This window comes from Porites lutea, chromosome 2, assembly GCF_958299795.1.
Source record: "Porites lutea chromosome 2, jaPorLute2.1, whole genome shotgun sequence".
NCBI lineage: Eukaryota > Metazoa > Cnidaria > Anthozoa > Scleractinia > Poritidae > Porites > Porites lutea.
Genome location: NC_133202.1, coordinates 331,010 through 358,566, shown reverse-complemented (window position 1 = coordinate 358,566; position 27,557 = coordinate 331,010). Strand labels below are relative to the sequence as shown.

General features: G+C 39.3%; 2 protein-coding genes across 4 annotated transcripts in view; one reads left to right on the top strand and one right to left on the bottom strand.

The window, feature by feature from the left end:
- Window positions 1-18,628, top strand: part of LOC140927301 (exocyst complex component 2-like) — a 21,175-nt gene extending 2,547 nt beyond the window's left edge. Inside the window, exons 4-29 of one of the 3 annotated variants that reach the window (XM_073376920.1) lie at window positions 274-317; window positions 592-661; window positions 1,110-1,234; window positions 1,663-1,743; window positions 2,420-2,565; window positions 3,477-3,558; window positions 3,679-3,781; window positions 4,571-4,683; window positions 4,788-4,865; window positions 5,001-5,078; window positions 5,785-5,912; window positions 6,083-6,142; window positions 6,469-6,638; window positions 6,971-7,092; window positions 8,285-8,358; window positions 9,067-9,153; window positions 9,762-9,812; window positions 9,993-10,057; window positions 10,618-10,708; window positions 11,372-11,488; window positions 11,674-11,815; window positions 11,972-12,027; window positions 12,980-13,102; window positions 13,493-13,554; window positions 16,635-16,694; window positions 17,941-18,628. In XM_073376920.1, coding sequence (XP_073233021.1) covers window positions 274-317; window positions 592-661; window positions 1,110-1,234; window positions 1,663-1,743; window positions 2,420-2,565; window positions 3,477-3,558; window positions 3,679-3,781; window positions 4,571-4,683; window positions 4,788-4,865; window positions 5,001-5,078; window positions 5,785-5,912; window positions 6,083-6,142; window positions 6,469-6,638; window positions 6,971-7,092; window positions 8,285-8,358; window positions 9,067-9,153; window positions 9,762-9,812; window positions 9,993-10,057; window positions 10,618-10,708; window positions 11,372-11,488; window positions 11,674-11,815; window positions 11,972-12,027; window positions 12,980-13,102; window positions 13,493-13,554; window positions 16,635-16,694; window positions 17,941-18,025 — 2,413 coding nt within the window. In that variant the 3' untranslated portion in view covers window positions 18,026-18,628. The remainder of the gene's footprint in view (window positions 1-273; window positions 318-591; window positions 662-1,109; window positions 1,235-1,662; window positions 1,744-2,419; window positions 2,566-3,476; window positions 3,559-3,678; window positions 3,782-4,570; window positions 4,684-4,787; window positions 4,866-5,000; window positions 5,079-5,784; window positions 5,913-6,082; window positions 6,143-6,468; window positions 6,639-6,970; window positions 7,093-8,284; window positions 8,359-9,066; window positions 9,154-9,761; window positions 9,813-9,992; window positions 10,058-10,617; window positions 10,709-11,371; window positions 11,489-11,673; window positions 11,816-11,971; window positions 12,028-12,979; window positions 13,103-13,492; window positions 13,555-16,634; window positions 16,695-17,940) is intronic. The other 2 variants (XM_073376921.1, XM_073376922.1) reach the window with 2 other exon arrangements.
- Window positions 18,437-27,557, bottom strand: LOC140927302 (uncharacterized). The gene is made up of 5 exons (XM_073376923.1): window positions 27,360-27,557; window positions 21,793-21,899; window positions 21,599-21,702; window positions 20,526-20,729; window positions 18,437-19,400 (listed from the first exon to the last, which is right to left on the bottom strand). The coding sequence occupies exons 1-5, from the start codon at window positions 27,536-27,538 to the stop codon at window positions 19,251-19,253; spliced, it is 744 nt and encodes a 247-aa protein (XP_073233024.1). The 5' UTR covers window positions 27,539-27,557; the 3' UTR covers window positions 18,437-19,250.

The following is a 27,557-nucleotide window of genomic DNA, read 5'->3' as shown; positions in this document are numbered from 1 at the left end:
CATTAGTAATGATGTCATTACCTTTGGCTTGTGCTTTCACATGTTTTTCAATGTTTGTTTACTTTCGTGCTGGCGAAAATCTCACCACTCAGTCGACGGGAAGCTATAAGGGAATTGTACGGGGAATTCAAATTTCCAAAGATGTAATTGCAAGCTCTCCTTCCCTTTCCCACCGTGCTGCCACATCACCCCAGAGAGCTAGCTCTCTGGCTAAGACCTGCACTGAGTAACATATCTTATGTATAATATGTTTACTCTTTGTTTACTATTTAGTTATAAGCTTACAGAAGAGCAGCTGGAAGATTTTTATCCTGAAGGTAAGATTATGTTTAGCATTATTGCTTACATGTAATAATGGGCATTAAAAGTAGAACCATAACCATCTTTATTACGAAAGTGATCTTTTGTTGTCATGGAAATGTGGTTTTGAAAAGGCAGTGAGGAGTGTGTATTAAGTACGTGTGATATAATTAAAGTCTGTAATATTTTATGTAGTCATTATAATGAAGTTAAAAGGTACTTATATATTGGGTAATTCATAAACCATGTTTCATGTGGAAAACAATATTTATCTAATGTATTTCTTTGTAGGAAGTGGAAACATTCTGAGTGACAACTTTCATCCTGGTTGGTTTTTACTGGAAAAGCACGCAGACACTGAGTGAGTGGAATAATTATCATTTAACAAATCAGACACAGTGTTCGGTTGTCTTAATTAACCGTTAAAATCATAGATACCAAGATGATATGTCTGAAACTCAGCTTCAGTTTTAGTTTCATTTTCTTTTTTGCTAGAAAATAGACAGTCTCAAAATGCATTAATAATAATAATAATCATTACATTATTGTTATTTTTAATGTTGTTATAATTTTTATTGTTGTAAATATGTTGAATATATTGTTATTATGTTTCACTTACCCCAAATTATTATTGCTACTCCTACATTAAGATTAGAAAAAAAGAGATCTATAAAGAAAAAATCACCGTGCATGGTGATTAAAGACATTGCTCCTCTTTTCATACAAATTATATGTTAAGCCATTAAATCTGCTTGTATGCATTATTCAATGTAGTATATTGTTGCTGTATATTTTTCTCTCACCATCAGATTTATTACATTAAGAGGCGGTCTCAAGTATCTGAGGCATGAAGAGTCCAGACGTGCAGCAGATCCTTTAGTTTTTGTGAAAGAAAATGTTGCTACTTTTCTAGATGCTGTTGATACATTAAGAAGTATCCTTAAATGTAACAAAATCTGTATTAAGTGGCTCTCATATTTAATTAAAGCTTGTCTTAATTAAGTGTTGATTAAACACTGAGGAAATTAAGAAAATATTAAGAATAAAACACAAGAGTGAAAGACATACAAGGTGCAACTGCACAAGATGATTGGGGGGAGTCATAACAGATGCATAGCAAGGAGGACATAACAAAAGCCAGCTTGTGCTGGCAAAATTTGACTTCATTTTACTAGTCTGGATATCTTTGGCAAACTATGATAAAAAGTTGTTTCTCTAGTTCCTCACTGTAATACAGCACTTTGCCACAAGAACAATGTACCTACCTGTCAATAACGGTTGCATTTAAACACGAATGTTCTCTTTTTTGGCCTATTTTGTGAAAAACTATGTTCTTAAATAGTTCCTTGACCTGATTGTAAGATGTTCAGCATGATATGCTTCGTGATGAGAGTAACTGTGATGGAGGATCCATTGTAGAGAAACTTGAGTCCTTTGTTCAAGGTAAAGTTAGTGAGTCCTTTGCCATTGGATTAGGCTATTTTCTTTGGCAATGTGTTTCAGGTGCAGGTCCCTACTACGTGGCGTGGCAGGAACTTTCTTAACCAAATATACTGTTATTTATCCTTGTAGTTATCAAAAGTGAGTTGTAAGTAAGTAAAGCTCAAGCTTAGTTTCTTTAACTGTTCATTAGCTTCTACGCCACATTTTTAATTTGAAGATTTAGGTAACAATATTATGATGCTGTTTAAAGTATCGTACCCAGTTACAGATCAAAATGTTAAAATGAAGACCAGTATTATTGAAAAATTAATAGAGCTTTGAAATGCCTTTGGCTTCACTATGGTTGGTTTTAGTGGCTGGTTCATGATAGTTTCTTTATGGATCCACGAGGATTAGTAGTGCAGGCTATAGTCTCTAGTGGCTGCACAAGAACTATAGCTCTGAAGTTATGGTGTGCAAGTTTCAGGAGGTACAGGAAGGAGATGGTTTCCTCCTCTTTCTCCTCCCCCCCTAGTTTAATCCCTTTTCTTAATATCCGCCTTGCCCTCCCCAATCTTCATCTTCTTAAAAACTACACGTTTGAAATTAACTAAGTGCTAGCGCCCCCCAAATTTTTCCGAAAACCAAGACCTCCAGCTTGAAGCTAACCGTGACTATTCCTTAATGTTTGCTGCAGGTGCAAGCAAAAATGCTGAGGGTTTGTTTCAAGATGTACTGGGTCGTAAAGATGATGCTGACAGAACTAGGAATGCACTTAATGTACTTCAGAGATTCAGATTTCTGTTCAGCCTTCCACAGTGCATTGAGAGGAACATTCAACTAGTAAATATCACAAATTATTATTAAACCAAGAAAACTGCTCGTCTTTTGCAATAATATATTAGTGTTTGGTTCAGACTGCATTGATTGGTGTGGTGCTATATTAAGCATGTAGTAATTTAATTTATTAGTTACAAGCTACAATATTCCAGAGATTAGCACTTGAGTCTGGTGGTTCATTGCATAATTAGCAGAAGTACACTCAAGCTCAGTAAGCCAGTAGAAGGCTTATACAAGGCTTAGAAAGATATTTTCAAAGCTCATTAAGAATATAATACAATATATAAACCTTATTGTATTATAGTTCCGTGCAAATTAATATAATAATTAATAACAATCATTGAATAAGTAGGATAGGAAGAATCATGCAGATTGAGGAGGATGTTTAATCTACCAATGCTGATGGCCGAGGTGGATAACATCCTCTGAGATGATTTGCATAATTCTTCACATCTTTTGACAGCTGAATTCAATAATGAAATTGTTAATTATTATTCATTCAAAATATTTTTTAGTTTTTAATATGCTTACGTCCAAGTTTGTTTTCAAAAAATATTTGGCCTATACTTCTCGGCATGGTTTCAGGATGTAAACAGATGTTTTATCTTGTAGATACTCCTCGAAAAGTAGATAAAACCCATTGAGCAAGATGTTTTGTGTATTCTTGCATTACTTCAATATCAAATATAACATCAAATTGATGGTATATTGCTTAATTATGGCAAGCGCCTGTTGGTCAAGAAGAATTAGCTGGGGGATTAGAGGCAATCGGAAATGGCAAAATATTATTAATGAATAAATTGTATATCTTGAGACTAAAACAATGTTGAAACTCCTAAAATAAGTCACTTTGAATTTGGCTATTTTCTTTTTTTTTTATAGTAAATGAATCTGGTCTTTACTTATTTCTTTAGGGTGAATATGAGATGGTAATTAGTGATTATGGAAGGGCCAAGTCATTATTTGCAGGAACGGATATAAAGATTTTCAAAAGAGGTGTGGTGATTGCTATTGTTTATGGACCAACATGTTGTTTATAGAATCATGTATTTCTTCTCGCTGGAATTTATATATTCAGATCTGTCCTTATGTACTTTTTCCTTTTCTAATGTACAGTGCTGCAAGAAGTTGAAGCAAAAATAGAAGGCTTTCGACAGCATCTTAAATTAAAACTGAGTGACTTGCCATCACCATTAGAAGATCAGAAGAGACTCATTAGGTAATTATCATGTAAAATAATAAAGTGTGAAAATTATCTCACTCTCATCAGCAGCATCCAAAGCAACTTTTGGTAAATTTATATAATTCTTTTATCATCCATTGCAGTCATGCAAGCAAAATCAGCTCTTTTCAGTTAGATTGACATCCATGATTTTTCTGCAGTTTAACAAGATTTGGTGGTTCACCATGTTGTAATGATAAACACGAAAGCATACAGAACTCTTCTTTTCAAGAACAACTCATTGCAAATTCATCGTTTGTTGTTGTCCAGTATAGCTAAGGCTATGTTTTAGGAGTAAATATCCAAGAGATAGGATGTCACCAATCATGTCTTGGTATGGTAGTTTAAAGCAGGTTAAGTTAATCTGTTCGTATTACTAACTTCAAATTATTATTTTCTAGTTCATTGTTAATTATTTCCCTAAATTAATCAGATAAAATTAATGTAAGAAATACTTTTCAATTAGAGAACGGTATTGTGATTAAACTTTATCCAAACTGTATGTAGATTCAAAAGCAGCAAAATAGGCTCTTGGCAGTGTAAAACGTGGCTTAGGAATGACTGGCCTGATGATTCCTTAAACATGTTGCCATGATCCAGATCATTACATCACTGCATGAAATGATCAATATTTTCTGTGTGTTTTTCAAGAAGACCTTATAAAGACCTTTAAGTTGAAACTTGCAGTTGAGGGTGGCATATTTTGATATGTGGATATTTGTAACTTATGGCCAAATTAACTGTTTTTGTAGTCACTACAATCTGAGATGTGGAATTTGGTTTCAGATATCTGGTAGACCTAGACTATCAGGGGGACCCTGCTTGGGAATGTCTTGCAAATCAGAAAGACTGGTTACTCAAATTACTGATGAGCTCTCAAGAAGATCACAAATCTAAGGGTATAAACCATTGTCTTATGTTTATCACATAATAAATTATTCTATATCAAGGTCTTGGTGTTCCATCACAAAGGGGAGTTTACTGTGTTTTCACTCCCCTTTAGATTCTGTTCCCATGCTTCAAGTTGATTCAGCAAAGGTTGATTTAGACATCAGAACATCAAGAAGTGCCTTGTCTTTAGGTTTGTAACTGATTTCAATTCATAATGATACCAATGATACGTTTAAGAGACTGTTGTCATTTATGTTCCATTTTGTCTTGTGTTAATTAAGTCTGATTTAGGGTTTAATAATAACACATCTTATTCATAATTTAGCATCCTACCGAGGTGAATCTCTGGGGATTCTTGGAGTTTCGTCACCACCAAATAAGACCTCATCAGTAGAGTGCAGCAGTAAGTCACCATAGTTACAGTTTTTTGCTGACTATGTACATTGTATACAAAGGTTGAAATCTCTGATAAATCGAGCGCTAGTTAATCAGCCACAAGACTTTCTATAACACATTTGGTAAAAATCTAGGCTAGCCTCAAAGTGTGTCGTTTCCAAATGAAGGGTTTACTAGAAGAGTTGTTCTGTGGCTGGTTTTGAATTCTTTTAGTACATCCAAAACGGCACTTACATATTTCTCCAATTAGTTTGAATAGATTGAAGCTGCATTAAAATGGCCTTTCATCATCATCATCATCATCATCATCATCATCATCATCATCATCACCATCACCATCACCATCACCATCACCATCACCATCACCATCACCATCACCATCACCATCACCATCACCATCACCATCACCATCACCATCACCATCACCACCACCACCACCACCACCACCACCACCACCACCATCACCATCATCATCATCATCATCATCATCATCATCATCATCACCGCACTGCATAATTAGGCTTTTTTCGAATTGCTCCAAGCCTTTGTTTCAAAGCGAGGCAAAGTGCGAAGCAACAGATATAAAAATGATTTTTTTATTCTCATACAAAGAAAACACATGTCCACAGGGATGCAGTTTGTGTCACGCGTGTCATTTCTTTGTATCAACAGACCTGTCTTAGTTTGTGCTTTTAATTTTCTTTTTGTTTCAGTGAAAGGTGTGAGTGCCGTACCACAACGCGTACTGTTTGTAGAAGAACTTTCAGAACTGTTAATAGAAGGCTTACCGGACTTGTGGAAACTTGGCCAGGCGTATTTTAACGGCGATCTTGCAGCTGATGTATGTGCTCAAAAAAAGAACTCATAGAAAGTCCTGTAGATTTGTGTGAAAGATCATTTTTGATAGGAGGGTCAGAGAAAAGTACGAGCGAGAATGAAACGTGTATTTTTTGGTTGTTGTTGTATTTATGATAGCTTGTGGTAATAGTCACTGTTTGATGCATTCTTTAGTCTAGCAGTGGATCATCCAAACAACTTAATGCAACTGAACAAAAGAGGAAAACGTTTGAGGTGGGTTACCTTAATACAAAGTATACAAAAACCATCAGTTAAGCACTTTCTTTTCAGTAGAAACTAAATGGGCACCATGTGCATGACAACTGAGTTTGTTTCGTATAATTTGTATCATTTACACTGTAGTTTTTGAAATGAAAACTTTGTTCATTTTAAGGCGCTTGATATTTGAAATGGCTAGTAGTAAAGGTCAAATTTTAGCCTTGTGAATTTGTGGAAAGATCATTAACTGGCACATTATGTCGTTAGTGACTATATGAATTATGTCAAGCCGCTTCTTGGATTTTGGTGGGGTGCCTTTAACCAGATCCCTTTGTTTTCAGGACATGATCGTCGATGTGGCGTCGTTGTATGCAGATTTGATAAAGGCGGCATTCTTTCCAAGTTGCCCTGCAGTACTAAGTATTTCCAGCAAAGAGAAGCAAAGCTCATCATGGCAGAGTCCTGCAGATGGAGTGGGTGCCTGGCTTCCCTCCTGTGTTAGACATGTCAGGTACAAAGTAGCGCCGGCGAACCAGAACAGACGAAACATAAAAACAGTTACATGTGTCCCATATTTAGCTGTCAGCAGTGCTTTAAGTGAATTAAGTCATAAGCTACTGAACAGGATTAAGCGATATTGGTATTTGTAATTCGCCCTAGGATGATTAACTGCTACAGATAGCTTTGAGACCAGGAATCACAGAACAGACCGTTAGAAGATTTTGATTTTGCCAGTTTTGTCAATAAGTCGAGACAGATAGAGAATTACCTTCTAAGTCATCAAAAGTTGATGAAACAGACCAAGAGATTAGAGATTTTAATATGTTGCATTTTCGGTACTAGGTCTTGTATGGAGTCTTTACAGAAGCTGTCTCTACCGCCACAATCTTTGGAACCAATCAAGAAGCTTGTCGGTGATCTCAGACTACTTTGCGCCAAAGAAGTGTTTAAGGAGGCTATTGAAGGTAATCTAAACGAAACGATACGGTGCCAGTTTTCCATCTCTTGCAGCCTGTGGCTGAATTGCAGAGGACCTGAGGGCACAATGCAAGTCAGTTAGACCATAACTGCGGGGCCTACGTCACCTACTCTTGTCTCGTTTTTTTTTTTCACGTCTCCTTCCGATTAATGTATAAGGATGAAGAAAACAAAGCGAAAGGCTTAACGTCATCGCCCTAATGATGGGCTCATGTGAACGGAGACAGGGTTTTATTCACGGTTAGCCTGGTCTCATTAGTTTTTGCTCGGGCGTTTCCATGGGAACGACTCAAGCTATGAAATGAGAAGGGTTTTTTTCTTCTGGCACAAGTCGCCCTCCGGCGCCTTCAGCGCGTGCGCAAGATATAAGAGTATGCGTAAAATAGGTTAGCGTTCTAAACCAGAGCACATTGCACATGGCTGACTGAGACACGGTGAGCAAAGGCATCTGTATTCGGTGAAAAAAATTCAGTGACCATGAGAATGAATTATGTCGTTTGTTATACGCGAAAACTTTATACCAAATGTAAACGCTGTTCATCTCTAGACCTACGGTAAAAGAGGGCGAGCAAACGGTTCAGTTCGTCAACTGGTCAGAAACTGAATAACTGTTCTGAGTGAAGGTCGGTGAACCTTATCAAGAAGCCCTCTCGAAGTGGTGAGCTGCCAACGGAATTTGGACTGAGTGTTGTTTATATTTCGATATACCTTGGCGGCCTTTGAAGATTGTGATTTCTTGGATGAAGTTTTCTCATTTGAATTTTTTTTTATACGGACGCCCGAGCTCACGCAGTAAATATGCGTCTAGTTTCTATGAAGACCTTTGTTGGTTGGCCGGCCCCTCCCACTCAGCAGACCAGCACTCTTCAAACTGAGATATTAAACCGGTGGGGGTTAGTATTGTGTAGTAGAATTGTACGATACGCGCCTTGCGCCCAAACATGTGGTTTTTATTGGCACAGTGTCATGGAAAAGTTTATTGAATGGGCGATGAAATTGGTAAGTAAAATCCTGGTTTATTGTGTTACCACGGCTTTTCAGGCGGCGAGATGTTCTGTCGTTAAGAAAGCAGACTCTTAGAACAGTTTTCTTGTTGTTTCACCTTGTTGTATGTGACTGGCAGCAGTCGAGTCAGTCGACATTTGGAAAGTACTTGTCAGGTATGTATATTTTTTTCAGATATCAAGTCCTTGCATTGTAATGAGCTATGGAGTTTGGAATCGCAGGAAGGCGTTGGTCGAATCACAAGCTTGGTAGGTAACTCAGAACTGGCTGACAAAGTGAATATCGAGTTAGTAAACAATTAGTCACACATAATGCAGGGGGCACGGCTTGCAAGAGGCATTTGTTAGAACTGGAGCTGCATGTACTTCTTTCGGGTGAATTACCTTTCCATGAAAATAACTACAGCCGTATTAAGAATAAGATCTTAAACGCCCATAAAATTACAAGAAACTAGCTTCTGCTTCATGCTGCTGCTGTTCCTTAACCTTAGTAGATCGTTGGGGCTTCAGTGACCGACACAGCCGACAGCCTCAAGAAGTTCTCTCGCACGTCCCCTGTTTCTGCTCTAAGGAAACCAGTGAGCGTCCTACCCTCACTTCCTTGATATTCTTGCCCTCTAGGACTCTAGGATTCATTTTTTTTTTCAAGGCTGGATGAACGCGACACACGTCCTAACTATTTCAATTTCTACTTCTTTTTGGTAGTAAGCAAGTAATCATATGACTCAATGAACTTAAAACGTAACTTTGGAGGGGCGATAATTCCTCGGTATAAATTAAGAGCGTTTCTTCCTGTATTTTCAGCATTTTTAACACCCACGAAAATTGAATTAAAATGTGAGTTTTCTTGGTATCCGCAGTAGTTGACAGTTTCCTTAGCCGTGTTTTTTTGACGTGTCGCTAGAGCTCTTAATCATTATCCAACTACATGTACTTATCCTCTACTTTCTACTCCAGCCGTTGATGTTTGAGAATATTGTCATGGAAACACTGCATACGTTGCGAGAAATGGTCACACATGGCGCGGAAACGGAAAGGAGAAAGGTAACAGTGCTCACTCACCGGATGGTTAACTACCTTTTAAACTGAGCTCTTGAAAAGAAAGGGTTTTAGCCCTTCCTTAAAGCCCCTTACTCCCATAACGTTGTATTCAAAATGCTTTTGTTTCGTTTGGCGTAAAAATAAACGAAATCTTTCCATTGTGCGCAAAACGCATGCCTATTGATAATAAGTACATGTTCCTCCACAGCCTGGCTGAAACAGGTTGGCTTTTGTATATTTTCAATTTTCCATAGTCCTGTTCATCGACGCTCCTCTGGGGTCATTTAATAAAACTTTTACACGTGTAGTTTACAAGTTTAGCTATTGTTTTCAGTTTCTAAAACAATGGTTACACTTGTAAATTACATTGTTAAAGTCTTATTATATTGACATCCTGGGGTCAATTTAATAAAGCTTTTACAAGTGTAATTTACAAGTGTAACCATTGTTCTAGGGTCTGAACACAATAGCTAAACTTGTAAATTTGACTTGTAAAAGTTTTATTAAATTGACCCCTGGAGACAGAGGTAAGGACTTCTTGTTGTAGAACCAACAAGCTTCTACTGACATTATTCTATTACTCAATGAATCGTTTGCCTTCCATTATGTAGAATATTCAATTGAAGACAAACGCTGTTGATCTTTTCAAGGACATGTTTGAGGTTTGTTGTACAGCAGGGTAGAGTCAGTTCTGTGTGTATGTTTCTGTGTGAACTGTTTGTGTAATTTACCTCAGTGACTCCCTGAGTTACCATCAGTGACAGTAAACTCTATCTCTTAGACACTCGTATTGTTATAATTTAAACTTCAAATACAAATGTGTATTTTCTTCCTCCACTTAGGCCTTTATCGAGTGCCTGCAACATTTAGCCTTTCAACCCGATCAGGAGTCAGACAAAGTCTCCCTGTAAGAGTTTGTTTTTTCATATCATGCTTGTTTTGTACACTAATTTGTATTGGAATAAAACGTATTTTCCTTGTTTTTTATGATCAAATGGTTGCTAACAACAACTTTAATGCAACACCCTAGTCTCCGACTTTGTGTCGGCACCTGGGGACCCTGTATCTGTTTATAGAAAAGTTTCAAACTCTACAGGACATCCACTTTTATCTATAATGCCTCGTGTCAACTCGTCTAGCTAGCTATCATCTTAGCAAAGAAACTTGTAATAAACCTAAGATTAATAACTCTGCGTTTTAAACTCTTTTATTAACTGTTAAGTTTTTAAATACGAATTAGTTTTGTAATTTGTCAGATTTTAATTGTTAGTTTTTACCTTTTTATACTTTTTACTAGATGTAAAATTTCTGAATCAAATACACTTGTAACAAAAGATAAGTATTTTTGTCTTTTGACCGAATGAAGACTTAATTATTACTATATTATTATACGGAGATCGGCGTACATGCACCTGTGCTGGGTTATGTGTTGAAGTTCTTGTGGTGATGTGTTTGTTGTGTAATCAGGTCTGGCCCTCAGGAAAGTAGCTCGATTGGTTCTCAAGACAACTTGGAGAGGTCATCGTTATCGACAATGGAGGACAGCACTCCTGTTATTGTAAGTTAATGGCGCACATATGTTATTAAAATTTGTTAGCGTCTTTTGTCACACGGAGACAAGAGCAGGCTATCAACGTCTTCACTTGAGTTCAGACTGTAAACTCCAAAATTTGGCTCGTAGTCTGAGCACTGTTGCATTTTTGGTAGCGATGTAGTGACAGACAGTGAAGGCATACATGCAGTATTATCAGAAACAACGTACTTTATTTAGGTGTCAGTGTATTTAGCACGCAATACTAACTGAGGACCTGGGTTTTACTATTTCTACGCGGTCATCCTTGACAAGCGAAGGTCCAGCTGTTTGCAAGGCAAAGGCAGTACACCCTATCTCAGTTTTGTTAAGACCCTGGGTATTGCTCCTTTCTCGGGAATTGAACCCACGACCTCCCGCTCTCCACACCAACAGGTTACTGACAAAGCTAAACTGACCGCGGTAAATGCAGAATTGTGACACTTATCACACTTTTTTGCGGCCATCCTCAAACGACTCCGACGCGTTGGTCCAAACTTATCCAACAAGAGCGCTGAATCTTTCGTTCCGATCGTCTCTCCCTATCTGACCACAGGTTAAGGTTTCTTATAAGGCCAAAGAATCAAGGGTTTAAAACCATGCGTTTGTGTCTCTTGAACCCAGACTAACTCAATCTATTGCCATTGCTAGGATGAAAGGCTGCTGATTGTACTAAACAACTGTCGCTATGTGCGGAACAATGTTCTCTCCAAGCTAGTTGACTGCTTTAGAAGTAATGACTACCCTGTCGGTGACAAGCTCAAGAAGGTAACGCACCTATCAGAACTTGATTAATATGAACTAAATAAAAAGGTTACTAAACGATTTCAAGCATTCATTCATGAATGACTTGGCGCTGTGTCATCAGCAATTTCATCTTTTCTTTCAATTGTTACTCAACGCCTTTATATAGGTACAGAAAAAACCAATGCTGTCTGTTCTATTGTCTTCAGGATCTTACAAGTGAGTTAAACGATTTAGAAGGGAAGATTTTTGATGCATACATTGAACAGAAAGCCGACCCACTGATAGCATATGTGGAGCCTGGGATGACGATATGCGATTTTAAATGGCACAACTGCCTTCCACCAAAAGGTAAACATTTATTAGAGGCAATTTTATTGTGGTCAGGTAGGTTGTCTTGTACTAATGATCCGATTCTGGCAGTGTTTTCTTGCGTTTTCAGGGAGGTTCTTATACTTCTCTCTGAGTTTGCGCTACTGAGATGAATTTTTTTGTATCTTATTGCAGATGTTCGTAGCTATGTGAAGGAGGTTCTAATGAACCTTGTTACTGTGCATGCGCAGGTAAGTACGATCAGTGGCTGATCACGGGGAGGTCAAGCCAGGTCATAGCATTCATACTAAATAGTGATAAGCATTTCCAGCTCTTTAATTAGCGAACTCAGAAGTAATATTTGCAAAATTTTCGACACGTTAACATTGGCCCTTATGGGCTCTTGAGTCTAAGACGTTTTCTTAAAAATGCCAATTTCCCTTCATAATCGACGACGTATTTTTGTAATAAGCGTTATATTCATTCAGTTATAAACTGCTTTAATTTCCCTGGTGTTGTTTTGATAGTTGTTGTTGTTTATTTTTCACGTTTTCTGACACAGATGTCACACAATATTCGTCCAGGTTTTGTTGACTGCTCGCACAATACTTTACATCAAAACAAATGTAGTCAAACTTTTATCAGTGAATGTAAGACTTAAGAGTAGTGACAGTGTGGCCGAGGACATCCCGGGTTCAAGACCAACTTTGACCACTTGATAGCGTTGTACCTCGCTAGCCTTTACTGTAACCTAGCAACTACAAATTGAGCTTTTAACCAGGCTGTCTTATTTGCTCAGCTCTACTTACCTTCCGTCATTTTCTTGTGCCTGTAAAATTAACGGGAGTGAATAAAGCTTCCTTATTATTAACTTATTTAATATTAAGTCGCTGCTGGATCCGTAGGTTTCAATTAGGCACCTTAACATAGACCCTTTCTGCTTACGGATTCTGGGATGCCAACATGTTTGCCGCCGGTAGTTAAAGGCGTTAATAATTTACCAGCTGTGGGTGTGGTATCGGTCTACCTGCATTTGCGGCCATGGGTCGGTAAAATTTCCCCCTACCCGTACACCGAAATGCTGTATTTTAGGTCAGGGACAAACGTCGAACTTGGCAGTTAGCATTAGGCTCGTCTCATGTGATTTTTGACGTCTGACTAGGGCCTTACAGGTCTCTATTAATACTACTATTTTGTGGGCAGGTGTTTGCTGTCTCAGAGGAGCTACTGACTCAGGTGCTGTGCCGACTGACTGATATGTTAGCAGATGAGTTTTGCAGACTCGTATCTGCGGTCAAAACGTTTACTTCAGCTGGTGCTGTCACGGTGCGTTTACAAAAACATTTTATTGATAGCTCCTTTATTCTCGCACAAGTAGGCTTTGCAGAGAAAAAATCCTTTATTGTGGGGTAAGAGGGATGAGATGGTATTCGTTTGCTTCGCTTTGAAAAGGTTCTTTGACAAAGATCCAATCACAAGGATGACCTAAAAACAGGACTTTGTTGTTTCTAAGGCCGTGTTCCGAAGAGTTATAAGATACTTGTGGAGTTAATATGGATATATCACAATCGTGGCCGACGCTGGCCCATCGTTCGGGTCAATGAAGCATTCTAGGGAGAACTCGTATTAATATAATCGTTGTATTCCTATTACTATATTTGCAGACCAATCGAATGTTCTCTAAATGTTTTGCTCACAGTCCCATTGTTGTTTTAGGCGCACTTGGAAGCACGAGCTATACAAGAAGCATTGGCTGCCTATCTCACACAACACTCCAGGTACTGCAGCTGTATTATTTGGCGATTTTTAAAGTAGCTTTTGATATATCCTGCTCTTGTCTAAATATCCAATTAACACCTCAACTCCCATGCGAAACCCCAAAAAGGAAATAAAAACGAACACCTATTGCCATCGCGTTCTCACTGGAGGCCGCACGAGTTTATTGTAATCAAGGCGGTAACAAATAAAGCTCGGTTAACATTTGTAAAAAAAAACAAGAACAAAAAGGGGAGAACTAACGGGCATTCATAGGATGAAAAAACCTCTCCGTGCTGGCAACAGCAAAGCAAAGGAAACGTTCCGGCCCTATGAATAATCTCCCACGACCTGCGTGGCTCGGTCTTAACAGATTACTGAAAGGATTAAATCCCTAAGGATCTAGAGACCGCTAAACGCGATTGAATACTGTCCTTAACATAATCATCTTTTGCTTTCTCAATCACCCAACGGCCGTGACGCTTAAAAAGTCTGTCCTGAATACTAACATTAGCAGCAGCCGTTGCTCCTCCGGCTCGGAGACTATGAGTACCAATGTTAGAAACGTCAGTAAAATATCTGGCTCTTACACAGCTAATCCCTTGGCGTCGGACCTTTTCTTTTCGAGGGCTCGGCTTGTGATGCTGCCCTGCTCTCTGCGGGTGACATGTCCGATCCATCTCCATCGCCTTCGCATAATGATGGTCTCCATGCTCTCTTGGTTGCAGCGGGCGAGAAGTTGTTGGTTCGAGATAGTCTCAGGCTAGAAAATACGCAGGATCCTTCTGAGGTTCTTTGTATGGAAGGTGGACAACTTGTTCAGGTCACACTCCGTCATCCTCCAGAATTTCGAGCCGTACAGTAGAGTGGAAAGCACACAGCTCTGGCACAGTCTTGGTTTGGTCTTGGTGCTGTACTGGGATGACTTCCAAACGTTGTTCATCATTCTACATGCGTTTCTGGCCTTGCTGAGACGATTCTTGTTGTCCTTTGCCCGCTCCGCCATCATGTCTGACAATGCTGGCAAGGTAGGTGAACTCCTCGGTTGTTGGAATGTCTTCTCCGTTCACTTTGACTGGTGCAGGATGTTGTACATTCAGCGTCATGACGTCTGTCTTCCTCTAGCTGATTTTCAGGCTTACTTGCTGGGCAAAAGTGCTAAGACGGGACGTCTTCTCTTGCATGTGCTGGTGGGTGTGTGAGACCAGTGCGAGATCGTCAGCGAAGTCCCGATCTTCAAGCGTTGACAGGAGGGTCCATCTGATGCCACGTGGTTGGTTTTCTGTTGTTCGCCGCATCACCCAGTCGATAACGATGTTGAAAAACAGCGCGGACATTGAACAGCCTTGCCTGACACCAGTCTTGACTTCAAAACTGGACTTGCTGTTCCCCATGTGAAGTTGTCGTAGAAGCTGGATGAATTGGACAATCTGCTGTGGGATCCCGTATGCCATGAGGATGCGCCAAAGACTATATCGGTGGACGCTATCAAAGGCTTTTTCGAAATCTACAAAGTCGATGTGCAGCTGTCTCTGTCATTCTGTGCACTGCTCAATAATGTTTTTCAAGGTGAATACCTGGTCTATAAATCCTCTTCGTTTTCGAAAACCCGCTTGCTCGTTTCTCAATCGCTGATCTACTTCCTCTGAAATTCGCTGTTAAGTCTTCTGGTAGCTGTTTCTACTCTCATATAGCTACCAAGAGTGGCTGAAGAACTTGTGCTGCAAACTCCGGATCTGCCTTAAATAGCTATGCGCTAAGGCTGTCCTGACCCGGGGCTTTTCCGTTCTTGAGGGATCTGATGGCTGCCATAATCTCTTCTTTCTCTGGTGGTGCAGTGTTCAGTTCTAGATCTTCTCCAGGATCTTGCACGTCTGCTTCCGTTGGAGGTGGTGGTCTGTTTAGAACTTAACTGAAGTGTTCTGCCCATCGTCTTGTTCTGCTTCTGTGGTAAGAAGTCGCCCTTGCTTGTCCACAATTGGCGAGTCTGTTGTTCCTCGGTAATTGCCGCTGACTAACTTTGTGATCTTGTACACCTTTCCTTGCTGTCCTCTGCTGGCTGCCTCTTCTGCCTAACTTGCTAGGCTTTCCATGTACGCCCGCTTGTCTGCTCTTATTATCCTCTTCACTGTTCGGTCAGCTTCCCTGTATTGTAGCGTGCGTATCTCTTTCAGCCTCTCCGACTTGGTCTCTTCAGGATATGGTGCTGGTCGTCGTCTCTACCGCTGTTCAGCACTGTTTCTCTGGTGTTGGTTCTGCATCTGCCTGATCCTGTGCATCTGCTCTCGCTGATTCCTATAATGTGTAGATTATAGTGTCTCTTCTCTTCTGTCACTTGTTCCAGCTTTCCTGTCTCATACTTGGTTCTCACGTTCCAGAATCCAATTCTGGTCTTGGTTTTGGCACTCAAGACTTCAATCTTCCTGTCAGTGGCCTCCTTCTGGCTTCCCCCATTGTCGTACATACGAGTATCTTCCGATGATTCTAGAAGCCCATCACACCCAGTAGCGTCGATTTCTTCTGTTGCCGTTTCCGTAACAGGAGTGTTTTTACGGAACAGGATTGTTAGTCCTGTGTCCAGCCCCAACCTGGAGGACCAGTGGATCGCGCTTCGTCAGGCCTCTACCGTTCGACCTGTCTCCCGCTAGCATAGCTCTAGGGATCACTGAGACACCGACCGCGACAAGGTGGCGATCCTTCAGTTGCACCACTCCCTAAATACTCTACCAAGTCCCTTGACACTAAATACCGACAAGATAATGTTTTTTCCGCTAATTTCTTCAAAACCGCGGAAAAATTGAATTAAATGAAGCTAACGTGGAGGGATTGGCTCTAGTGATACAGTTCTGGCGATATATCACCATTTTATCTCAGTTATTAAAATCAGTTTTGTATCACTTTTGCACTGACCCACAACCACTAGCCCCCTTTAGTAATCCTGACCGTCGAGATCAGGCGAATGGGATTCGTCGTCATTTCCAGGGTAACAATTATTATCTGATAGGGGTTACCTGTCAAGTACTTAACAACTTGCATGTCCAACGAACGATAATTATAACTGTGTTAACAAAGTTCTATGGCATTTGTCTGTGTGATATTTTAGAGAAATGTTCCAAGCCACATTCAGCAAGGTGCCGGCCATAACAAAGGATTCTGATAAAAGGTTAGTGTTTAGAGAAAACTCTTTGGAAAAAATATGTACACTTTTATTTGCACTTAGCCTGCTACATGACTTCACAAGAAGCAAACACGTTTTTTGTTACACCATTCAGCTCCTTACTTGCTTAGTTATAGAACCCAGGCGCCTTTTTGTTACCATGGTTTCAATTAAAGTATTACCGTGACTTTAGTGCACTAAGTAACACGATTTTTTCATAACTGAACCCGGATTAAACAAAAGCTCAGTAAAATCGTTCGAACGGGACTAAAGGGATTATTTATGTTAGAGGGGCCGTTGCTACACGTTTGTCAGTATGTTTTACCAAACCAGCTCCTTTTCAGAGATAGATTTCAAGTGAATTATTGGGGAAGGAAAGAGGATTTTCTGCGATTTATTAACAGCTTGACTTTAGCAGTTCCCCTACGTAAGGATCGTTATGTACTTCTTCCTTAAATGATTACGCTCTACGAGGTGTGGTTTCTTTTTCCTTAGAGACAGTAGAGCGACCAAAACTGTCTCTCGCGAGGACAGCAGGAGACTCGCAAGCGAGAAAGATCTAAGATGGAACTGACTACAAAAAGAACCTGGCGTTTTACTTTTTTGCGTTCTCCTCCCAATGCTTAATTCTTATTAATTAATTAAGATTTCTGTTGTCAACACATAAATCGCTCTTGCTTCTCTCAAGGTGGCAAAGTGGGGGTACCTTTCACGCATCACGCCAATTTTTTTAAGCTATCACGGATCACGGAAAAAATAACATAATGTAGTTAATTTTTTTTTATTTTTCCGTGATGCGTGATAGCTTAAAAAAAATCGGCGTGATGCGTGATAAACAAGTATATATTATCATTTGATCTGAGGAAATCAGAGGTCGAGAAAGGAGAAAAAAGGGCCAAAAGCTGGTGTCATAACTATCTATTTTTAGTGTCTGCTTCTTGTTTCAAATGATATTCACCAGCACAGAAATTTCAAAGGAAAAAAGCCTGTCACGCGTTGTGAAAATAGAACTCACGCATAACGCTGCCAGCCCAAATCACGCCTTACGCGACTCATTTGGGCCCGATCACGCATCACGCTGATAATTTGGGTCCCACCACGCGTCACGGAAAACCCCTTTGCCACCCTGTTCACTGAAAAACACGAGTGGTCATAGTTTACTGTTATTTCTTGTGAGGCAATCAAATACAAGTATTCATGTTCTCTTATTTTCGAGATAATGTATGACATTGTTACTATGACTGGATTGCAGGTTGATAGAAGCTTTGATGACAACTTTCAAGCGACGTATGCGTTTTCAGTTACAGTGCTTCCAAGTGAACATGGAGGAACTATAACCCACATAAAATCTACACTGAATTATGGCGAAACAACAAAATATGCAGATATTTCTGTCCTTATTAAAAGCAAATGAATTAGAAATTCAAAAATAAAATGCTTACTTGCCAAAAACGACGTCATAGGGTAGTGACAAAACTGCTTATCAACTCGTACCTAACGTAACCTTTTCCAAATATACAAGTTTTATTTCTTACTGCTTTATTATCCGTAGTCATTGTTGATTGGATCTCGGTGCAAAGAAAAATAGAAACAAAGAAAACGAAAACAGGAGTAATCATTCCCTACTAAACTACCAACAGAGCACCATCATGATTTAAAGACGTAAAGGATTGAAACATTATGCCTTGGAATTGAAATCGTTAGCTGCTTTGTATTAGTCAGACTGAGTGGCCGTTTGAGGTGGTGAATTGTTTTCTAGCATGTTTAATATTTGCTTCTTGTTCTGTCCAGGCTTATCTACCTTAAGGTGAATAAAGACAAGTACATCGGGTTCTCTTTTGTGGAACATGGCGGACAGCTCGTTCGTTTATTAACCTCTTTAGTTCCGGGGTTGTTATTTGTAAGTCAAATGTGAGTTTCAATAAACTACAGTTTTGTTTTAGCTTTTACTTGTTGTTGTACTGTCAACTGCTTCCAAGTAGAATTTATCGACCGCTTATACATGGTCACGACAACCAGAGGTTTCTGAAATTCCCTGACTTTTCCCTGAACTCGAGTAATTTGTTTGACCTGCAGCAACCATGTTGTAAAGGGCCTCATAAATAGCCAATTTTTCATGAAAATGACCCAATTTAAAACAATTTGAGTGGTTTCCAATCCCCATTAGCTTTTTACAGACGTTTTCAAAGGAAACGAAACCACTATGATGTGAAATTGCATTTCCAAAGCGTTTCGCTCTCGTCCGATTGCCATGAAAGTTACTGTATTTACAACTCCCAAAATTCATCCCAAAGTATTTACCTGCCGGCGACGAGAAGTAAGAGCGCAGTCCGCATTCCGTCACTATGACAAATGCAATGTCAATGAAACACTTCACATAACAAATCTTCATGTCTATCTAATAGAGCTGAGGTGGACATTTTTTGATGGAGTTCGTAGTTGTGACCTAGTTAATGCTCAAACTTGGGGAGGTCTCACTCCTAAGAAAAATGAAGTCGATCAGTCATCACTGGTCGCATGGCTCTAGATTTACACATGGTTTGTTCCTTGTGACATCATACATCATTTTTCTTGGCTGATTTCCTTCCACGGATATTGAAATGCGTCAGTTGCTTTCCTATCCTTTCTCCTCCACAACTTTTTTTTCTCCCTGGTTCGTACGTTTTCACACCAGGCACTCAAAGCAAATTTATCTTTCCACTGAATGATGAACTGAAATAAGAACGAATGATAAACTTTGGATAAAATACTATGCATTAATAGTGGCAAGATCATCACAGTGATGTTAATCCGAGTAAAATGTTTGTTCAACGAGCCGTCAATTCGCAACACACGAACACGATCTCCCTGTTGGTCTTACGACGTAAAGACGTAATAGACCTCTTTAGCTTGTATGTTATGTTTTCCAAGTGAAGGTCTCAGGGGAATTTGCCACTTTGTCTTTTCATAAATTATGCATACATATGCACGGGAATTAGACCTTAAACCAATGTGCCCTACAATCACTTCTGGGTAAATACTGGCGATAATATATATATTAAGTACTGTTTAAAATACGAGCAGGAGAGAATGATCAGGTTTAAATACTTCATATGTAAGAGTTTTTATGCATGATAATACATGACTGCAAGTTTTTGGAACGGCTTCAAAACCTCTGTCATAGATCACCTTATTCATGCACTAATATTAAGATTTGGAGTTAATTTGGTCTAAAAAATTGGACGTAAAATTTAGCCATGTCTTTATCAGATATAAAGATACTCATTAAACATTAAAATTTCTTTTGTTTTTTCTTTATGAATTATTAATAAGTTTTTGAAGTTCACGTCACACATTGCGAAAATCCCAGATAACAACCAATGAACCAACTGTGCATGTTAAGACCAACTAATAAGAAAAAGCAACTATATTAATAATATGCTGCTTTGCTATCACTCACCGGCCAATAGGCTTGATCATGATGTACATCCCCGTTTTTGAAAAGCAGATGCAGTGCTCTGGATACAAATCCCCATCAAGTTTGCCTGCATCATAATTCCTCCACAAAAACTAATTCTACCACTCCAATCAAAATGGCCAGACAAAGCATCTGGTAAAAGATTCTTCACACTAACTTATTCCCCCCTTGGACAGGAATGTCTCCTGAGCCAGATAAGTATATTCCAAATAGCAGGCAAGGCAGAACTGGGTGTTTTAGTGAACACTCTTGAAAAAAAAACCTATTCATTTTCAAAACATCCAGCACAGCCGACCAATTGTACATTTTGGTAAGTGCCCTTGGTTGCACTGAACAATATCGTGTCAAGTAGAATGCTTTAGCACTGAAATAACTGTTACCTGAGGATCCCAGAGCTCGCTTGCCACGCCCAGATCTTTACAACATCTCATTAATGCATTTGACTTGGCAGCCTCCATAGCTTTTCCATATACCATATTATTGGACGAATAAAACGTATGTTCGCCGACTGTTTGCGCCACAAATCTTCCCAAACAAAACAAGGCATACTCCCTTACAATCAGCTGGCTGTTATCTCGGTCACTCTGCAATTCACAAAACGACCATATTACACTCTTCCTTTAAGAATGTACATTTTCCATGTCCAGGTTGGATATTTCTATTTTTCTGCAAACTTCAGGATGTTTTAATTCCTGTATACATTCTCAGGTTACAGAGTATTGTCCTTTAGTTACATACAACAGATGCAAATCAGGAATTTCAATCCACGGGAAAAAAAGTGCCTGAACACAGTTTGAAAGGTAGGTTGTGGATTGTACCATTCATTGGGTTAGGACTTGTGGCAGGTATAACACGCCAATGACATTACAAGTCTTCATAGCTAATAACATCATGGCTTAACTGACAGACAACCAATAACATCGCAACTTAATTGACCAATCAGGTCAATAACCAGAGTTAAATACCAGCAACAGACGTGATACAACTCACTTTGACTCTGAAGATGACTACTGCACAGATTTTCAAACAGGTCAGTCACTGTCAACACCCATCCTATTCAGGACTACATTCACCTTACCCTACGAGCAGAGGCTACATAATTTTTGTGGTATGACCTGGCAAGGCTACTTTTCGCACGCCACCTCATACCACAAAATGTAGCTTCTGCCCGCAGGGTACATTCACCCAGACGATCATGCTCAACCTACTTATGAAATGACTCCTGGGTTCAAACTTTTCACAGTTTTATAAAGCTTGAATTTGGCATGAACAAAAAATTTGTTCAATATATTTATAAGACACTACACTTATTAAGTCAAACATGAGATTTCAGTTATTGTCATGGCAACATGGATGATTGAAAACAAGCCAAAAATTTTAAATTTTGTTAGGTTTATGCAAAATCTAGGTATTCCTTTTTGGTGTAGAAGATACAACATTCAAAGATACAGACCTGAAACTGAAGAGATTCTCCTCTTGGAAGTAGAGCCCAGCCTCCTGGTCCAAATGCTTGATTAAGAATTCTCCTGTATTTTATTTCAGGTAAGTATATTAATCCTATGCAGGAAATAAAAGGTCATGTCAATCAAACCTAGTGGAATCCAAAAATATCGAGAACAACAGTTTATAATAAAAGTTGCTGCATACCATCGGGTTTGATCTCAATATCATTCTCATTGATGGGTGACATTAAGGCCTGTGTTATTTCAGAACTAAAAGGCATGCTTGCAGCTCCAGAAAAGGCCTCTGATAACCTACAAAAATCAACCGAATATTCCTTGATAAGAAAGTTAGCTTGACTATATGAATAAACAAAAATAAACTGAGTTTTATACAGCCACTCACTTTATAGCCTTAAATATTGAACCTGTCATACATGCATGTCATCCAAAGTGCTCATACGCTAAAAATCTTAACTGAAAGTACCCATAACTACAAGAACTTATGTGAAAAAAATTTGCAACTATTTGCATTAAACACAAATTGTTATAAAACTTTCAAAACCTTCAAATTTTATACTGCCATTTTGGCACACCAGTCTGCTCTCCGAAACTGAGGAGTGGTGGTGGAAATAAAAGAAATGTCGTGAATATCAAGGAACCTGTGACTTCACATGCAAGCAACCAGGTGTTAACTTGTTCTAGTAGATTTCTTCCAATTTACAAACTGAAACAATTAAAAGGTAAAAATAATGCCAGAAAGATGCATTGCAATGAGCTACAAAAACACTGGCAAAAAGGATATGCATTACGTTTTGAGTCCCATATCAAGAGACAACAATACTCTTCCTCCTTGGGATACCTTTATGTGCACTGACTTTAAATTACTTGTAACCACAGTTACAACCCTTTTGGCCAGTGTTACAGATGGAGAGCTCTGGCAGGGAATTTGCATATGGCGCAATGGCGGCCGCACGTGTTTTTTAACGTTGGCCAAATTTTCGGCTACCATTGTTAAGTGCAGGCATCTGCAATTGTATTGCTTTGATGGCAACTAAAGATGAAATTAAGTCACTCTTGGGAGGCCAAAATTGGACCTCTAAAAGCTAAATTAACCTCGATTGAAAGTCATTCTTTGAATTGGAAAAGTCGGTCAAACACTTCTCCGCAAAGTATAATGAGCTCTTGAAGCAAGTAGAGCGCTCAAATGATAGAACAGCAAGCCTTTCCACTAATGTTAAGAACCTAAAGGAAGATATGAAGCAGTGCAAGAAAATAGGGCGCGAAATTGAAGACCTTTCTCAATACTTGCGCTGCGACTGCTTGGAGCTGACAGGCGTTTTACCAACCGAAGAAGTATCTTGTTCTGACCTTGTTTGTTCTATTGGGAAGGAAATGGGTATCAAGCTGCAAGATGAAGACATCTCCACGGCCCACTGTTTACCCACTTACAATAAAAGTGCAGAAGACAAGATTATCGTCAAGTTTACGCGTTATGTTCTTTGCCACCTTGTTTGGACCAGATACAGACAGTGCATTACCATTACTTAATTTATTGGATTTACTTACTGTTACAAATATCTATAAACTACAGCTTCTTAACTTCACTCATCAGTGGCATTCTAAAAAATTACCAAATATCTTTAATCAGCATTTTCACTATGCAAGTGAAGTCCATACATATAATACGAGGTATGCTTCAAAAAGTAACTTCTACAAACCACGTTCCAGGACCAATATAGGAAAGCAAACAACAGCGGCTATGGCGACCGAATTGTGGCAACAGCTCCCTACCCATATAAAAGATCTTTCAACTTATAACTTTCCTAAAACATGAAAAGAATACTTGTTGGCCGAACAATTAACTTACTGAAATTATTTTATTTTAATCATATCGTCATGTACTATGATGACTGTTTTCTCTTCTTTTTTTTGCAATCTATGTACTTTCTTCTTTTTCTTTTTATGGTGTGTGTCTTAAGATGTTTTGTATGTCTAGTTATTGTGATGTCCTGTACATTCGACACTACTTTCAAAGATCTAGTTGCTAGCTCGAAAACCTTATGGTTATCTAGCCGCTAGGCATTTCCTTCTATGTAATAATATTTAGTTTAAATTGTAATTGAATATTCTACGTGTTAAGTTACTAATTATTCAATAAGTTTGACAAACCCTGTAATGGAAATGTGAATAAAGTGTTGTTGTTGTTGTTGTTGTTGTTGGGGCTGCAGCAGTTATCAGTCATAGTAATGGTTTCTACAGAATAAATCATTTATGTCTTGATCTCGCATTAAGGCCAGACTTAAGACTTCCAGTAGTTTAAGTGTTCTGAATATCAAGGGCAGATGATTCTACTCCGTAACAGCTCTTGAATGCTAGATTATCCTTAGGTTTTTCCAATACTACGTCCACTCCTGAGCATCTGACTTTCAGTGTCCACAAGTCATGGCTGTGAATGGCCTGCGAAAACATCCGTTTCTCCTCGCTCTTCGCCGATGGGGACGTTTCGTAAAGAGGAATGTCTGCAACTCAGAGACAGAAATTCCATACAGATGATGTAAAATCTGTCTAGAATCCGGTCAGAAGCACTGATTGGTCGACAGAGTAGTTGCATTGTTTTGGCTATTGTTTACAAATGACAGAATGACAGACAGCAGACAAAAGACCACAAAGGTCAAATGTAAACGCGAAGAATCTCTAACAAAATAGTCAATATTTGTGGAATATAGTCTTCTCTAGATGAAGCATTTGAGTTTCGCTGGAGCTCGTTAGCAGATAAACACAACACTTTACCAGAATTGACCACAAGACACGTAAAATGGACAAATTTATATTTGGAACCCCATGACTACCTGATTTATTATGCAAACATTGCTTTGCGTCATCAGTATGGAATTTCTGCCACTGAGTCACAGACATTCCTCCCCGCGAAATGTCCCCAGTGGGGAAAACAAGGAGAAAAGGATGTTTTTGCAGGCTAGGCTGTGAACAATCTTATACATCAGAGATGGGCAGCTGACAGCCCTGCATCCTTCAAGGCTATGCCATCTGAGATTGTACATAGTCGCCTTCTTAAGATTTCCACACAGCCCCAAACATTCATTATGTATACATGTTTCCACTCTATTCATAAACAGTTTGTGGAAAGTTTTACAACTCAATTGTAAAATGCAGTAAATGGAGCGTGATGCCCTCAATCAACAACATGTAACACAGTGTTATGCTATAGCCCTTATCAAATCTCATAGAAGTTTACTCGTGGTGGGTCAAACTACTGGGTCGTACGTAAATCACGGCTATAGCTGGGAAACTACTGATACAATAGCAATCCTTGTTTTTTGTCGCAGTTGAGGCTAGTTTCTAATGTATCGCTCGTTTTGTATGGCCAGTAAAAATAATTTTCCTCATGCATATCTCGTGGAGCACTTTAGGTGCACGTTCTGTTCTGTAGTACAGTATTTTTCATTGGCTTACCTTGTGATAGCACTCGGACTATAAAAGGCCTAGTAAAAGTCCTGTGTCTCATTCCAAGCTGTATTGCGAAGTTGGTTACTTCAACCGTCCTAAAGTTTTGTAATTCCCACCCTTCCCTCCCTTTGGAGGCTTTGTTGCTGTTCCTAATAAACACGGGTTCACCGCTTTCTTTCGCCTTCGTTTTAAGTCTCACGGCGACTTCCCTAAGCTTTGATTTTAACGCAAACTTTTACATTTGATTGTATTCCAGCACGTGCCGGCGGAGTCGGCTCGTAGTGCTGATAAGATAAAGTTCCTAGAACAAAATATTTGCCTACACCGTTCCATTAAGTTGCACGATGCTGGCCGGAGGTTTCAGCTCGTAGTGCCGTGGAGTGTTAGGCCATATTAAGTTTGTCTCTTTCGGACCTACCTGAACTTGTCCGATCCGGCGCATGTAAATTAGTGCCGGGGAGATAAGTAAGGCTTTATGGTCACGCTATGGAAGTCGTCCACCACGCCGATCGCGGAGCAGTGTTCCCCCCATTACGCCATCTGTTTGTTGTCTTATTTTATTACACTTTGTTGTAAAGTCTAGCTAAAGGAACTACGACATTAAAGAAATATTAATGAAATTGCTGAATGCAAAATAAAATGTATGGGGCTGAGCAAAAATCTTACTGTCATCTATAGTGAAACATGTGGCCCTCAAGGCTGCTGCCTAATGGGTGCCCGGTCACCACGTACAAAACATTGAAAGCAACGTATGATCGATCCGAAGCACAAAAACATACCTACCGGTTGGTATGTACGCTCTTTTGAAAAAAAAAGTCAGTACTCCTGGCCATTGACAAGAGGTTAACATCATTAGCTATAATGTTTCTGTTATTCTTTGAGTTACCTAGCGCTACAATCTCCAGAAGAACAATGTGTGTCTTTGGAACAAAGTCGAAATGATTTAAAATGGCGGGCATAACTGGAGCCTTGTCTTCGTCTCATTTTCGTGCAACCAACATTAAAGTGCTTTCACTTCTGTTCACTGAGTATCCCTTTTTGCTACTGTCACGTGCAGCAAACACATTTTTGATAGGTTTCACGTTTTAGCAGTGTTTATTGGGGGTAGTAACTCATAAAAAATGCAATGAGACGAGAGTACTTTTGTTCCCGTTTCTTGCTCGACCTTCACAAGGCCTGGCTACCTGGTTAGTGAAATTACTTCTGCAATCGTGACTATATTCATGAAATCTAGGGCATTGGCGTATGTTAGTGAAGTTTTCAGCCCTTAAATAATAATCAACCTTAAGAAACTGTCAAAATGTGAAGAAAAATAAACAGCCAGAAGGGAACCCTGTAAGTTTCTGGGGTTTTTTTCCTATCATTTGCAAAGTTGTTTAAGTGGGTGAAACTTAAGTTCTCCTCATAATGTACGTGTCGGAGTAAGCACAAAAACGTAGACGTTTAAACTGTTTAAGCTTATAAGCTTACATAAAAACATCACAGACATAATTTGCAAACGTGATGGCAAAGATGCTAAAAGTTTGGCTGAGATAATAAGCTTAACAAACGTTTACATTGCACTAATGTAATACAATTCTAGCGTATTTTCATAACTGAGTTAGTATTCACTTTCTTTGTTTTTAAGTACCAAAACCGCCTTGAATTTCCAAAGGATGGTAAGCAAAGTCCCCGTTTAAAAACTCTGGAAATTCCTGGGGGGAGGGGGGTCACCAAAGACCCCCTGGAATGGAAAATCCTGGGGGGTGGGTGGGGGGATATGGATATTTTCTGGAACCACACAAGCCATGCAGAAGAAAAATACCAAAAAATGGAAAAAGCAGTAATACAAAAAAAACCAAAAGCCAACCGTTGCAAATGAGTGTTTAAGCCTAAAAGTGCTAATAACCCAAATCCGTAAAGCTAGTGCTTCCCCCCAGTCAGTAAAAAGAGCGCTTGACACTAATCAATGAAAGTCAAACGAATATACTGCATAATTCTGTATATATTCCAGTAGCAAAACCTCATATTCCCAAAGGGAACTAAGCAGGAAACATTTTTCGTTCATTTAAATTTACATAACACTCAATTTTTTCCAATGGCTCGCTGGAGATTGTCCGGAGCAAGCCCCCATCCCCCACCCCCATCCCCGACTAAAATCAAGGATGAAGCCATACTAAGCAAGGGCAAAACGCGCATTTTTCCCATCTTTGATTTGGGGAGACGGGGGGTCTAAAATTTCCATTTATTTTGTCCAAGATTGATAGTTTTATCATTTTTAATATAGCTAAAATAAGCTTAATTACATAAGCTTGTTTCTCTACTCACCCATTAAGTGAATTATTTGCTTGGCTGAGTACTGTGTTTGTTTCTTCCCCTTCAGTCAACGGTTGTGCACTTGTTTTATCTTGTCCATTTTGTTCGTATGACAACAATCTGGATGAAACTCTAGCAAGACGAGCGCACACGGAGTATACTGTAAATGTTGTCCTCCGCAGCGCCGCCATTTTGAATGAAACACGAGGG